Source organism: Amblyraja radiata, chromosome 10 (assembly GCF_010909765.2).
Source record: "Amblyraja radiata isolate CabotCenter1 chromosome 10, sAmbRad1.1.pri, whole genome shotgun sequence".
NCBI lineage: Eukaryota > Metazoa > Chordata > Chondrichthyes > Rajiformes > Rajidae > Amblyraja > Amblyraja radiata.
Genome location: NC_045965.1, coordinates 31695656 through 31711638, shown reverse-complemented (window position 1 = coordinate 31711638; position 15983 = coordinate 31695656). Strand labels below are relative to the sequence as shown.

Below are 15983 nucleotides of genomic sequence, written 5' to 3'. Positions count from 1 at the left end.
TCTACCACCACTGTTTCTTAGCCCTTCTTCATTTCAAGTCTTTCCAGCAATTTCTCAGATACTCCTCCTCCTTGTCAACAACTTTCATCCCTGTCCTTCCTCTTGCTGATCTGCCACTCCCCTCCACATATTTCTGCTTATCTCTGGATAATATTCACAAAAATTAATTTATTGATTTGTTTATTATATGTTATCTGTTATTGGTACATATGACGTTTAAACACTCTTGACTCTTAAAAGTATCACGGAAGAAATAAGATGCAAATTTATCACAGGACTGTTCTTATACAATTACCATAACTGAGCAATATAATAAAAGATTTGTTTGCATGAACAAATAACTGTTAGCTATTACACAATTTAAGGTGGCAACAATAGTTCACACGGTTTTATTGGTGAACTTATAAATACTTATTTACATGAAATAGTCTATTTACTGCTTATAAGTTATTGATAAATTTCTTGTGATGTTCTTGAGCTGAGAGTGTAATTTGCTCTGTTGAGCTATTATATGTAGTTATTATTCAGTTAGAGAAAATTTTTTATGATTTGTCATTCATTTTGTGGTCATTAATAGTGTCTTTTTTGTCACCATTCCCTAAATGAGGATTGTTTACAATGATTCAAATCATGGAATTTATCCCTGAGAATTGAGCAGCTGTCAACAGGAAATATCCTTCTAGTTGGAGCGCAAACATCATCCAGTGAGCTGCACCAAAGAAGTACATGTGCAATAAATGGCATATGGAAGATAGTCCTGAGATATGCTTTCTCTATGATGCGAACTACTTGCTATCTGTTTCCTGTTTTCTGGTAGATTGGAGCGTGGATACGAGATGTCAGTTGTTGGAAGGCAAGGTATCAGATTGGAGAGGATAAGGAATGTGCAGGGCTGTAGACAAGTGATCAAATGGGCGAAGAAAGGGGTTCAGAAGAGATGGAGACAGGAGGTAGGAAAGAGGCAAGCCAGTTCAAAGGGACAGGAGGATAGGAGACTGTGAATATGAATGGAAAACTCATGGGGAATCTGTGGATATTAGAGTGAGAGAGAGAAAATGGAGATTCAGACTGGAGTTTGGAATGAGTGAGGTAGGGCAGATGCTCAAGGTGGGAGAGATAGAAGTTTAGATTGAGGGAGAGAGAACAGACAAATGCACACGTATTATGGCAGCTGGACTGCTCAATATGAGTACTCATTACTCCACTTGTCAGTACATCGTGTCCCAGATTATTAGCCTGAATCATGTAATTGTTTCATTTATAAAGGATGCCTCAACATGCTTAAATATTGGGACATCACATCCATGATAACTAAGTGAATGTTTATTTTGAGTTTGCCCTCTGCAACTTTTAATATATGTTGCTTATATTTTTTTCTTTCACTTGGCACAAAATAATTTTCTACCCTGATTACTTTTGTTGAGTACCTATTCTGTTTGTCACTGGATTCACATTAGAAAATACTTTCACCTTAATGTATACGTGTGGTTCTAACTTGCTCAGAGAGTGCAAATGAAGGAATGTTTACCATCACATAAAGCTTTATCTTGTTTAAAACAATTAACATACAAAACTACTTAAAATTGACTTCAAACCCATGTCATGTTAATTATTCCCATTGAATAAAACCTGCTGCAAAACACAAGAGATCTGGCTGAGTTCCAGTGTTAAGCACAATGAGAGAAATTGCCTAAATTATGAGTCTTTAAGTGAACCATGGAAAATGCCTGTTGCACCAAAATCTGTAATGGTTGTTAGTTTGAGAATTAAGAGTAGTAAAGGCAGGAGTTTTTCTTCCAGATGTAATATTAGGACCAAATCAAACATTAGCAAAGAATAGAATCTCTAATGAGATTTGGTGGGAGAAATTCTTTTTTTTTTTCATATGTTTTTTGAGCTGCAGATTTGTGGATGTGGGGTGGGTATTGAGAGCAAACCTTCCCAGAAGTGCACAGGGTATCAAATTGATATTGAGATACTCAATAATAACACCTTTGAAAATGAAATGATTAATGCACTGTTTCCCAAATCATTTGAAGATGCATCGGTTTTATGTCAGCATGCCAGGTCAAGCAAAAAGGGATATAAAAAATGGTCTCTCCCAGCCAAAATCCCCATTGTTAAAACTGTCACAGTTGCTTCTTTGGACAGGCTAGATTGTCTGAATACCTGAGGCCTAATACTTTATTCCAAACTTCGTAAAGGCAAGAGTTTACCAAGTGCCGCACAAATTGCAACATCCCACTGACTCCTGCGAATCTATGGCCAAAAATTTCTCAAGTGCAGGTACTATTGCAATGTTTTTTTTTTTTTTTTAATATTTTATTTTATTAGAAGTAAGTACAGTCATATGGCACCAAAGTGCCTAATATATATTTTCATAATACATTTTATGTACAACTTCTTTTTTCTTTTTTTTTATTACACTGAAAAAAGATTAGAATAAGAAAAAGAAGTTAGATAGTAAAGGATAGAAAGATGTGAAATATATAGTGTGTGAAAAAAGAAAACGAGTAAATGAAGAAAGTTGAGAGAGAGAATAGAGAAAAGAAAAGAAAAGAAAAAAAAAAAAAAAAGAAAAGGAGATCATTATTTATAGTCTTGACCAACCCTCGTCCAGTCCTGAAACAGTTATTTTTTACAATTGTATTGCACCATATGATTCCAAAAAACGACGAATGGAGACCAACTCGTTATGAATTGGTCTTATTTATCCATTAGGAGGAATCGCATTTCCTCAAGATGAGCGGTGTCCAACATACTTGCAATCCACATTTTAAGCGTTGGTATTGATGTACCCTTCCAAAATTTAAGAATTAATTTTTTTGCTATTATTAAACCATAGTTAAGGAATAGATTTTGAGATGTGTTCAATTTATTCCCATCTTCCATTACGCCAAATATAATCATTTCAGTATTAGGTTCCATTCTTGTCTTGAATAATTTTGTAAATATTTCAAAAATATCATTCCAAAATCTATAAAGTTTTATGCAGGAAACTAAGGAGTGTGTTATAGTTGCCTTTTGGGCTAGACATTTATCACAAGTGGCGGATATATTTGGATAAAATTTGTTCAATCTTGTTTTTGAATAATATAATCTATGTACAATTTTAAATTGAATTAGATTATGTCTTACATTAATTGAACATTTGTGAATATATATCAGGTATTTTTCCCATTTAACCTTCGTAATTTTTATCATTAGTTCCCGTTCCCACTCTTCTCTAAGTACCTCTGTCGATGGTAGGTCTATATTTAGAATACTATTATATAAATATGATATTAATTTTTGTGAGTCAGCTTCAATATTCATTGCTTCTTCCAATAAGTCAGGAGTTACTTTTTGATATCCTTGTATATATTTTTTCACGAAATCGCAAATCTGAAGATATTTAAAATATTGGTTGTTTTTCAATTTAAATTTTAATTGTAGTTGTTGGAATGATAGTAAGTTTCCCATTTCGTACATATCCCCGATCCTTCTAATTCCGAGACTTTCCCATTGGTTATATGTCTTATCAATAAGAGATGGTTTAAATAAAGGGTTATTCGCTATTGGCATTAACAGTGATAGATTTCTTAATTTTAAAGATAATTTTATTTGTTTCCAAATTCTTATTGTACCATATATAATTGGGTTCTTCTTATATATTGTGTTATTCAGTTTTTTTGGGGAGAAGAGGATCGTTCCTATATTACAAGGATGGCAATCCTCCTTCTCCATTTTTATCCATTCTGTCTGTTGGGTAGAACTATCCAACCAATAAATCATATTCTTAATATGCACTGCCCAGTAATAATACATAAAATTCGGAAGTGAAAGTCCCCTGACCTCTTTTGGTTTACATAAGTGTTTTTTTGTGATTCTATGTGATCTATAGTCCCAAATATAATTAGTAATATTAGAGTCTAATTTAAAAAAAAAATATTTTGGTATATATACCGGTATAGATTGAAATAGGTATAGTAATTGTGGTAGGAAGATCATTTTTATTGCATTTATTCTACCTAATAATGATAAGGGAAGTGTTTTCCAAAATTTAATCAACGTATTAAGTTTATTTAATAAAGGCAAGAAATTAGCATTGAATAATGCTTTATATTTTCTAGTAATCTGAATACCCAAATATTTAAATTTTTCTGTTGCGATTTTAAAGGGGAACTTCAGTAAGTGTGTAGGTTCTTGAGGTTTTAATGTCATGATTTCACTTTTATTCCAGTTTATTCTATATCCAGAAAAAGACCCAAATTCCTCTATTAAGTTTAATAAATTTGGTATGCTCGTTTGTGACTTTGTAATATATAAAAGTATATCGTCTGCATATAATGAGATTTTATTCTTTGAGTCCCTGGTATTATAGCCCTGAATATTCGGATGAATTCTTCGATAGACAAATAAAGAATGGAGGAATTACATTTTGTAGTTGGAATATAAGGGGTGCCAACGAACCAATTAAGAGGGGTAAAATTTTTGCCCAACTAAAATCGTTGAAAAGCGACATAATGTTTTTGCAGGAGACACACATGAAACAACAAACACAAATAAGATTAAAGGCGAATTGGATAGGCCAAACATACTACTCCTCATTTACTTCTAAATCTAGGGGTACAGCTATTCTTATTAGGAAAGGTATTCCTTTTAAATTAAAGAATACCATATCAGATAAAGAGGGAAGATATATTATAGTTTCGGGTGAAATTTATGCAACCCCACTAACTTTGATAAATATTTATGCTCCGAATTTTGATAACCCCCACTTTTTTGATAAAATTATTGACATAATATCAGAGTTTAATTACCAAAATGTGATAATAGGGGGGGACTTTAACTGTGTTTTAGATTCATATCTAGATAAATCAGCAAAACAAAAGAAGAGTAATTTAAAATCTAAAACTAGCGAACTTCTAAATACATATATAAAAAAAACTAATATAATAGATGTATGGAGATCTGCTAATCCAGTTGGAAGGGAATACTCGTTTTACTCTTCGGTGCATAAAACTTATTCAAGAATTGATTATTTTTTAGTGGATATGAAATTCATGCCATATACAAACAATCCAACATACCACATTAGTAGTATTTCAGATCACTCCCCGTTGACATTTTCAGTAAAATTTGAGGGAATGCCGGGTAAAAATTTTTTTTGGAGTTTTAATACACATATTTTAAATGACGTGCAAGGCTATCAATATTTAAAACAACAAATTGAATTTTTTTTCGATACAAATGATATACCAGGTACTTTGCCCTCTTTATTATGGGAAACTTTTAAGGCATTTATGAGAGGAATTATAATTTCATATCAAAGTTTTCAAAATAAAAAGAATAAGACAGAACAATTGTTGTTAGAACAAGAAATCAGACAGTTAGAGTTGGATAATGCCAAAGATTCCACGACAGATAAACACAATAAGATAATATTACTGAAATTTAAACTTAATCGAATTTTATCGGCAAGAGTAATAAGACTATTCCAAATTACAAAACAGGAACATTTTGAGTTTGGTGACAAACCACATAAGCTTTTAGCTCGCCAATTGAAAAAACAAGAAAAGGAAAATACTATAATCAAAATTAAGTCAGAGAAAGGTGAATTACTAATACTACCTAAAGATATTAATAATAGATTTGCCCAATTTTACCAAAACTTATATACATCTAAAATTAAAATAGAAGATAGTAAAATAAAAAAATTTCTAGATAATTGTAATCTTCCAATACTGGACCTTTTGGAACAAGAGGAATTAGGAGCTCAAATTACAATCAAAGAAATAGGTGAAACAATAAAATCGCTGAAAAATGGTAAGACACCGGGACCAGATGGTTTTAATAATGAATTTTATAAAAAAATTCAGGAGATAACAACCCCTTATTTATTTAATTTATACTCCCATGCTTTTAAAGAAAACAAACTACCTGAAACACTAACAGAATCAACTATTACGCTTATTCCAAAAAAAGATAAAGATTTAGAAGATCCGGGCTCGTACAGAGCTATATCACTTTTAAATACAGATCAGAAAATTTTAGCAAAGATTTTAGCAAGAAGATTAAGCAAATATATTAGTAAATTGATAAACCCTGATCAAACGGGGTTTATACCTAAAAGATACTCATTTAATAATCTGAGACGCCTGTTTAATATAATGTACTCGCATAAAGTAGAGGAAGAAGTTATATCAATTATTTCTTTGGATGCAGAGAAAGCATTTGATCAGGTAGAGTGGCAATACTTATATAAAGTACTACAAAAATTTAATATGGGAGAGAATTTTATAACATGGGTAAAATTATTATATGATAAACCGATGGCAAGAATTTTAACTAATAACATGTTATCTCAAAAATTTCAACTATCAAGGGGTAATAGGCAGGGATGTGCACTATCACCCCTGCTATTTGCCCTTATGATAGAACCCCTGGCTGAAAGTATACTATTGCAATGTTTAAGAAACATTTAGACAGGTACATGAATAGGATAGGTTTAGAGGGATGTGGGCCAAATGCAGACAGGTTGGACTAATGTAGATGGGACATGTTGGTCGGTGTGTGCAGGTTCCACAAAGGTATCTGCAGAACCCGAAGGAGTAGAGTAAAGCAAGTCATATTTGTTCCAGAAGAACTAGCCGCCAAAGAGGAGGAAGGAATTAAAATTAGGGCTAACACAATGAAGCCCCAGTTTGCATCTAATCAGCAATCAGATTACAGTGACCCAGCACAATCAGCTGGAGGGAAATGTACAATTAGCCAAGTTATTGAGAAATGCCAGCAGTTCTGTGTGGAAAATGGAAATCTTGAACTTTGCTCAGTCTTTCTTATTGTTGTTGTTGTGACTGTGCTCCCATATTGGATTTCTCATGGATTCCCAGTGCATCTTCTACTAATTTGTTCATGGTTGGTATTACATTGGTGATTAATCATTAATATGGAGAGAAACTGTTTAGAGGGTCAAAAAACAAATCACATTAATGAATTAATTCAGTGAACCTGAATATATTATACTGATTTCAAGTGTCTTTCTATTTTTCTAATCATTGTAGCACCATTGTTTTGCAAAACCGTTTGAATTTTAGTAAATGTCAAAGACATTCAGAAAATTGCATTTTTTTAGAGATACGGCATGGAAACTAATCCTTTGGCCCAACAATTCCATATTGGCCATTGCTGACCCTTTCACCCTAAATCTATGTTACTTTCTTATTCACTCCCTACACACTGGGGTCAGTTTTACAGAGGCCAATTAACTTACAAACACAGCTTTGGGGTGTGGAAGGAAACCAAAGCACCCAGAGGAAATCCATACAGTCACAGGGAGAAAATGCAAACTTCACACAAACAGCACCCGAGGTCAGGATCAAACCAGGGTCTCTGGCGCTGTGAAGCATCAGCTCTACCTGTTGCACCACTGTGTCACCCTTTGGTTGTTCTGACAGCTTGTGGGTTTGGGATGTGAATCCAGTCTATTTCTGTGGTGGGACTCATCCTTTACAGTTAATGGTCATGTAGACTTTGCGTACCATGTTGAGGTTAGCGTATCTGCTCCTGGTAAGTGCTGACAAGCCAGGGAGGGGAGCAACAAACAGAATGGACTCACTACTTCCAATTGATGCTGATGCTGTGTTTCTCAAATAAAAATTGCTGGAAGCACCCAGCCAGTCAGTCAGGTATCCTAACATATATTCTCTTCTTGCCAATGCGTCGTTGATCTGAACCGTTAACTCTTCCTGCTGTTGCTTCCTGATTTGCTGAGTTCTATATTTACACATATTTTAGTTCAGTTTAGTTTAGAGATACAGTGCGGAAAGAGGCCCTTCGTCCAACCAAGTCTGCACCGACCAGTGATCCCTGCACATTAACACAATCCTGCACACACTAGGGACAATTTACACATACACCAAGCCAATTAACTTACATACCTGTACGTCTTTGGAGTGTGGGAGGAAACCGAAGATTTCTGAGAAAACCCACGCGGTCACGGGAAGAACGTACAAACTCCGTACAGGCAGCCCGGTAGTCGGGATCGAACCCAGGTCTCTGGTGCTGCAAGTTCTGTAAGGCAACAACTCTAGCGCCGTGCCGCCCAGAGTTCTGTATATGCTCTATATTTATTTCAGATTGGTTATATCTGCAGTGTTTTGATTTTCACTGAGGCCGAGTTTCTGTGCGGTTTTCCCCATCTGCTGCTTTAACTAATTTTTAAGCATTTATGTTAATCTTTCAATATGGTTATCATATGGCATGATTAAACAGCACCGAACCTCCAGGCAAAATTTGCTTAATGGAAGCATCCTTATCATTTACCTGTTTACTTTCCTGCAAAATACTCGCTGTGCATCCAGCATATATTTTGCAGGTTTAATCTAGAAACTGAAGACTAAAAATAAATATTTTCTGGCATTGAGGTTGACTCTTGGTCAAGGAATATTAATGTGTGCACCCTAAAGTTCTGATCTATAATGGAAAAGGAAAACAGTTTAACTGTGCATTCTATTTTTGTAGCCATGATATCAATGTAAGAATATCAGTGTCCGTCACTTAATTAAGGGCTGGAACCATCGCCATCAGATTAATTGGTTTTCTTGTACCCATGGCAAAGATAAACAAGTTTGCAGAAATTATTGATTGGCTTGGAACTTTTTTTTAAATTACAGAGTTTTATTTCAAGCATTTTAAAAAATAACCAGAAAATAGTCCCTTTGCTATATGTTGTGCACTAATTCAGGGGTTTAAAATTTTTTTTAAATATAGAAACATAGAAACATAGAAAATAGGTGCAGGAGTAGGCCATTCGGCCCTTCGAGCCTGCACCGCCATTCAATATGATCATGGCTGATCATCCAACTCAGTATCTTGTACCTGCCTTCTCTCCATACCCCCTGATCCCTTTACCCACAAGGGTCACATCTAACTCCCTCTTAAATATAGCCAATGAATTGGTCTCAACTACCTTCTGTGGCAGAGAATTCCATAGATTCACCATTCCCTGTGTGAAAAATGTTTTTCTCATCTCGGTCCTAAAAGACTTCCCCCTTATCCTTAAACTGTGACCCCTTGTTCTGGACTTCCCCAACATCGGGAACAATCTTCCTGCATCTAGCTTGTCCAACCCCTTAAGAATTTTGTAAGTTTCTATAAGATCCCCCCTCAATCTTCTAAATTCTAGCAAGTACAAGCCGAGTCTATCCAGTCTTTCTTCATATGAAAGTCCTGACGTCCCACGAATCAGTCTGGTGAACCTTCTCTGCACTCCCTCTATCGCAATAATGTCCTTCCTCAGATTTGGAGACCAAAACTGTATGCAATACTCCAGGTGTGGTCTCACCGAGACCCTGTGCAACTGCAGTAGAACCTCCCTGCTCCTACACTCAAATCCTTTTGCTATGAATGCTAACATACCATTCGCTTTCTTCACTGCCTGCTGCACCTGCATGCCTACTTTCAATGACTGGTGTACCATGACACCCAGGTCTCGTTGCATCTCCCCTTTTCCTAATCGGCCACCATTTAGATAATAGTCTACTTTCCTGTTTTTGCCACCAAAGTGGATAACCTCACATTTATCCACATTATACTGCATCTGCCATGCATTTGCCCACTCACCAAACCTATCCAAGTCACCTTGCAGCCTCCTAGCATCCTCCTCACAGCAAACACTGCCCCCCAGCTTCGTTTCATCCGCAAACTTGGAGATGTTGCATTCAATTCCCTTGTCCAGATCATTAATATATATTGTAAATAGCTGCGATCCCAGCACTGAGCCTTGCGGTACCCCACTAGTCACTGCCTGCCATTCTGAAAAGGACCTGTTTACTCCTACTCTTTGTTTCCTGTCTGCCAGCCAGTTCTCTATCCACATCAATACTGAACCCCCAATACCGTGTGCTTTAAGTTTGTATACTAATCTCTTATGTGGGACCTTGTAGAAAGCTTTCTGAAAGTCCAGACATAACACATCCACTGGTTCTCCCTTATCCACTCTACTAGTTACATCCTCGAAAAATTCTATAAGATTTGTCAGACATGATTTACCTTTCATAAATCCATGCTGACTTTGTCCAATGATTTCACCACTTTCCAAATGTGCTGCTATCCCATCTTTAATAACTGACTAGCATTTTCCCCACTACCGATGTTAGACTAACTGGTCTGTAATTCCCCGTTTTCTCTCTCCCTCCCTTTTTAAAAATATTTCTATTATCCCATATGTTTATAGAAAACCAGATAATGATAGCATTCCAGGGAAAATAAAATCTGTTTTGCTATCTGTGCATTTCATTGATCTCAGTTTAATGATGTAAACATTTCTAAAGGTGGAATAAATCCTGGTTGTTGATGGGTCACTGAACTCTATTGCAGAAATAGTTGAGATCCAGTCATTGTGTGCAAGGTTTCAAAGATATGTACAAGGAACAGTCACAGAATCATGTTTATATCAAGCTTGTCTGTGACATTAAAGTACGTATTTTTCCTTTTAAAAGGTCACTAGTCTGGCTTTGGTCAATAACATGCATGACATGAGCAAATGCTAATGATACTATCAAAATACATCACACAAAGCATTTAACACGTTATGAACTATATTGCCAAATGTATTTAAATCTTTTAACATTGTTTTTATATTTCAGCAAAAGACTTTATCAGTGAAGGTGAATACCTTGAGATTTATGGCATTACTCGGAACCAAGCTGGCTTCTATGAATGTCTCGCAAACAATGATGTGTCAATTGCAGATACACGAACAGTTCGCATTACAGTCAATTGTAAGTTGCTTTTAAAATATACATTTTGCTTTGGAAGTCAAACTTTGTATGTGAGTTTTTTTTACTGAAAACAGAATATAGTGGAAGCTTGCAGATGACCAACATTTACATTGACACTTGAAAAATAGAAACTCATTCATCTGAAAGTGGAATCTGGAACTGGTGAATCCAGATCATTAATTTCTTTAAGATGTAGACTCGCCTGCTATGGATTTTCCATGTATTGTTCAGAAATGAATCTCTGTATTTAATTCTGATTTGTAGCAATTTGAAAAAAATATTTCCTTTGCTTTCATGTTTTAATCCTTTCAACTCTGAATTAGCTGAAGGCACAATTATATTAAACCCATTGTTTTTGCATCAGTGCAATTTTGAGAGCATTGACAATGGCAACTTCGTGTTGCAGTGTTCAACAGAAACAATTCAAGTCAATTAAAGATGAATTTTGTATGCATAATTTTAAAATGTGTCTCTTAATCTCTGCTTCTATATCTTTCCTTCAAGATATTCCTCAAAACTTCCCTTTTCAACCAAAGTAATTTGTCCACTATCTCCTTAAATAGCTTGGCATCAGTTTTATTTTAATAAATAGTCCTTTGAAGCTCCTTGACACAATCTACAATGTTAACAATGCTATATAAGTGAAGGCTGGTTAATTGCTATGGTGCAAATTTCCATGCATTAGTTGACACCATCAAATGCCAAAAGTAGTCGCTGTTAGTTGACACCTTAAATACCAAAAATAGCAGTCCCTTGTCTCCCTAAAATGTAAGAGAGTGACATAAAGATGACTTGGAGAGTGGTGAAGTTTTGGATAACCTTAAGGTTGCAGAGGGTGAACATTAGGTCGGAGATCAAAAATGCCATGGAATAATCATGTGTGGAAGTATTTAAAGGCATGGGTGAGGCTTTCAGCAGATGCTAGAAAAGTCCATGGTTTTACCAGTGCACCAATACTGTCCGTAGGATAAATATCTTTGAAATTTTTTGATGCTTAGGTGTAAAAGCTAAGGGTATATTAATTAAATGAAAACTTTGCTTCAACTGTGAAAATGTTACATCACAGTTACAGCTCTGGTGCAATATTCTTGCACATTTAGGACTTGTCATTTTAATCATTTTAGACGGCAGGATTGCTCTCCAGCCCTAGAGAACGAAACCAGCTGTTCTGAGGATTTTAAAAACGGACTTTATTTTCATGCATGAATGGTTTAGCTTGTGAACATGGAAATCAGTGCCCCCTAAACCATTTGGAATATTTCCTTTATATCCCATCTGCCACCGATACCTATTTGTAGACCAAGGAGTTAGATAATTAGTCCCTCATGCTTGTCTTCCACTGAAAACAATTTATTTTTATTAACTTTGTTCCTCCATTGTTTCTTTTTATAGCCCTCTCCATCTCCACTCCTCCATTTCTCCCTCCTTCACCAACTTACCCTCCTCCCTTCTGGTGTTACTCCTCTTCTCGATGTAGTCAATTATTTTCCTTTCTTCTCCCATATCCTTCCTTTCCCACAGCAGGTCCTCTGCCCCTTATTCCTCTCTCAACATTTTCTCTATACTCCATCTTTTCTTCCTTTTGCCCCTCAGCTTGTCCACCTCACTGTCTGCAGCCATAACACCTCTAGTCTCCTTCCTTACATTTCACTACCAAACTCTCCAGTATTCATCCAACAGTTGTTCTACCTTTCCTTTTTGTTTCTCTTGTCAACTCCATCTTTTCTCCCTCAACATTTTTTGTCCTGTTTCCATTTACTTTCAAACATGTTGTTCAACATCATCTCACTGTTGTATTAACCCCATACCTTACCAATCCTCTCCATCAATCTTCCCTTCCTCCTTGTCTCTTTCTCTCATTTTCTAGAGAATACTTACGAAAGTAACCCTTGAGGGAGTGGATGCATTGGTGCGCATTTTTCAACATTCTTTAGACTTAGGATAAGTTTAAATGAATAGGAGAAGATTTAATGTAACTCCAGTGACTAGTGAGACTCCATCTTGGATGGAAATTTGCTCTCCTTTTCTGAGGAAGGAAAGTTTAGGAATAGGAATAGGAATACTTTATTGTCACATGTGACTAGGCACAGTGAGATTCTTTGCTTTCATACACAATGTATATAAAAAGCAGCCATCTACGGCGCTGACAAAGTTACAAAGCATGCCAGCTCTTCCTTTTGTCCCCCTTCCCAGCGGTTCCCCCACATTGGGTCCCCATTGTCATTTGTCCCCCCTCTCTCCTATTGCCCATTGTTCCCCCCTCCCCCACCTCCCTCATGGCAGTCCCCCCATGCCGGGTCCTCCAATGTCCTTCCCCTTGCCCCTCGCGGTGGTCCTCCACGCTCTCATTGACCACCGACCGCAGTTTGGTGAAAATTCACCAGATTGATTCCTGAGATGAATATGCAGCGAGATTGGGTCAATTAAGCTTATATTCATGAGAGTTTAGAAGAAGGATATCATAGAAACCTACACAATTCTATCAGGACTGGACAGTTTAGATGCAGCTGAGGTTCGGGAGTCTAGGACTGAGGTCACAGTCTAATGCCCCTGTTCCACCTAGGAAACCTGAACGGAAACCTCTGGAGACTTTGCGCCCCACCCAAGGTTTCCGTGCGGTTCCCGGAGGTTGCAGGTGGTTGCCGGAGGTTGCAGTTAGTGGAAGCAGGTAGGGAGACTGACAAAAGCCTCCGGGAACCACATGGAAACCTTGGGTGGGGCACAAAGTCTCCAGAGGTTTCCGTTCAGGTTTCCTAAGTGGGACAGGGGCATTAGGATAAAAGGGAAATCATTTAAGACTGAGATAAGGACAAATCTCGTCTTCCAGAGAGTGGTTAGCTTATGCAACTCTCTACCACTGAAAGTAGTTGAAGCTAAGTCATTAAATATATTTAATAATAGTTCAATACTGTTAGGGCAAGAGGGCTCAAGGAATATTAGAAGAAATCTGAAACAAGGTGCTGAATTTGTATGATTAGCCATGACCATTATGGATTAGGGAACTGGCTGAAAAGATTAAAGGCATACTCCTGCTCATATTTTCCATGTTTCTGTGTTTTCTCTGTTTCCATAAGAAATGTCTTCTCCTTGACACAATGGCCAATTGTTCGTGGAGCGTTGAAGCATGTGCCCCTCACTTTCACCTTCCTTTTCCTCTCCATTTTATCATTTTCTGCCAATTCCCTTCATCTCTGAACTCCATTTGCTTGGTGCCAATTACCACTCAGCTCTCTAACCTTGGTTTATATTTGCAACTACCTTTCAGAACTGGGTGTAATATGTGGAATGCCTTTGTTACAGTTGTAAAAACCTCTATTGTTAGATGAGCATTGACTACCTTCAATAAAATAAATTGTATACCTGTATATGGTTCTTACAATTCTGACAATAACACAATTCTAGCTAATGAGATTCAGATTCAGATTCAACTTTAATTGTCATTGTCCGTGTACAGTACAGAGACAACGAAATGCATTTAGCATCTCCCTGGAAGAGCGACATAGCATATGATTTGAATAAATATTTACATTAGCATATATACAGACATAGTATTTTTCCTGTGGGAGGAGTGTCCGGGGGGGGGGGTGATTGGCAGTCACCGAGGTACGTTGTTGAGTAGAGTGACAGCCGCCGGGAAGAAGCTGTTCCTGGACCTGCTGGTCCGGCAACGGAGAGACCTGTAGCGCCTCTCGGATTGTAGGAGGGTAAACAGTCCAATGAGGAGCTTGCACTGAGGCGCCAGAGGGATATCGAGGGGTTAAGCGACAGATAGAATATAATATGGAAAAATATGATGTCATACAATTTTGGTCAAAAAAGTAGAAAGGTCCAGTACTTTTTGAATGGTGAAACATTAAAAATTGTTGATATTGAGATGAGCCTGGTTATCCTTCCACACAAATCGCTGAAGGTAAACATGTAGATGCAGCAAGCAAATGGTACATTGACCTTTAATGCAAAAGTAAGTGAATGCAAGAATAGAGATTTTTTCTGATTATATAGGTCTCTGGAGGAAACACATAAGGAATATTAAGTGTGGATCTGGGTCTCTCAAGTAGGGAATATTATAATTGTAATTCACAAAACTACTTCCGGGGATGAAGGCTTCATTATATAGATTAAGCAAACTGAGTCTTGTTTAAATTTAGTAAAATGAAGTTACCTTATTGAAATGTACAAACTTCTTGTAAGACCCAGCAGAGTGGATGCTGATATTTCCTCTGGCTGGACCTAAACTCAGGCAGCACAGGCTCAAAGCAAAGAGGCAGGCATGCAGATGTTGCAGATCTCGAACCAAATAACACCCTTCCACCTGGACATGACTTACCGCAGACAAAGCCATGCTGTGGTCCCTAATTAGACCATTCGCTTCACCCAGAAAGGAGTGAATCCGTGAACTTCTCTACCAAGATGGCTGTGGAAGCTTCGGCCACAGAGTGTTTTTACAAACAATTTGTAGATTTTTAGATATTAAGGTACTTAAATAATATATTAGTGCAGGACAGTGGCTTGAAGGGAAAGTTCATCCATGATTATATTGAAGGGTCACATACGGACATTGTGGGAATCCTCAAGGAAAGTTAACCCAGTCCTCTGAGATTTTTGAATACTACAATCTTGGCCTGTCCAAAAAGGACCAAAATAAATGTTTGGAGCAATCAAAATAATATCAAAAATACCTGCAAAGAGGTGCAAATTCCAGCCCTCTTTACATGGTGTTGCAGGATCATTTGGCACGAAGGCTGGCAAATGAAAATATTCAACCAAACCGTTTGACTGACTAGACATAATGACTAGCAGAGTAGCTGCCAATATGGAGATGATATTTTAAAATGTAAAGTAGTTTCGCATAAAACGAGGTACATAAGGTACCAATCACATGTGGTGTCAGATTATGTAGAGGTAAATCTGAGGAACAGACTTTTTTAACACCTGGAAGACAGCAATACTGCATTCAATGCCATTTAATAAGTTTGCATATCAATAGTGGCACCTGTCAGACTGTTACAGATGAAGATGTGTATTGGAAGTAGTTCAAACACAGACAGTGTTTGGCATTGGTATTGGTCGTCCATTTATAAATGGCTTCCCAAATTGTGGGTGAGATAAATGATCGGGTTGCTGGTAGGGATAGTTGTTTATTATGGTTATGGGCAAAAGAGTGCACCAGCAATTATAGACATGAAATTAATCGAGTTCACACTGAGTTACAGATAA

At 36.9% G+C, this 15983-nt stretch overlaps 1 protein-coding gene across 1 annotated transcript in view; it reads left to right on the top strand.

Annotated features, from left to right (window-relative positions):
- negr1 (neuronal growth regulator 1) overlaps positions 1–15983 on the top strand; it is a 390630-nt gene that overhangs the window by 277382 nt on the left and 97265 nt on the right. Inside the window, exon 4 of the mRNA XM_033028493.1 lies at positions 10632–10766. Within this exon, the coding sequence (XP_032884384.1) occupies positions 10632–10766 (135 nt within the window). The remainder of the gene's footprint in view (positions 1–10631; positions 10767–15983) is intronic.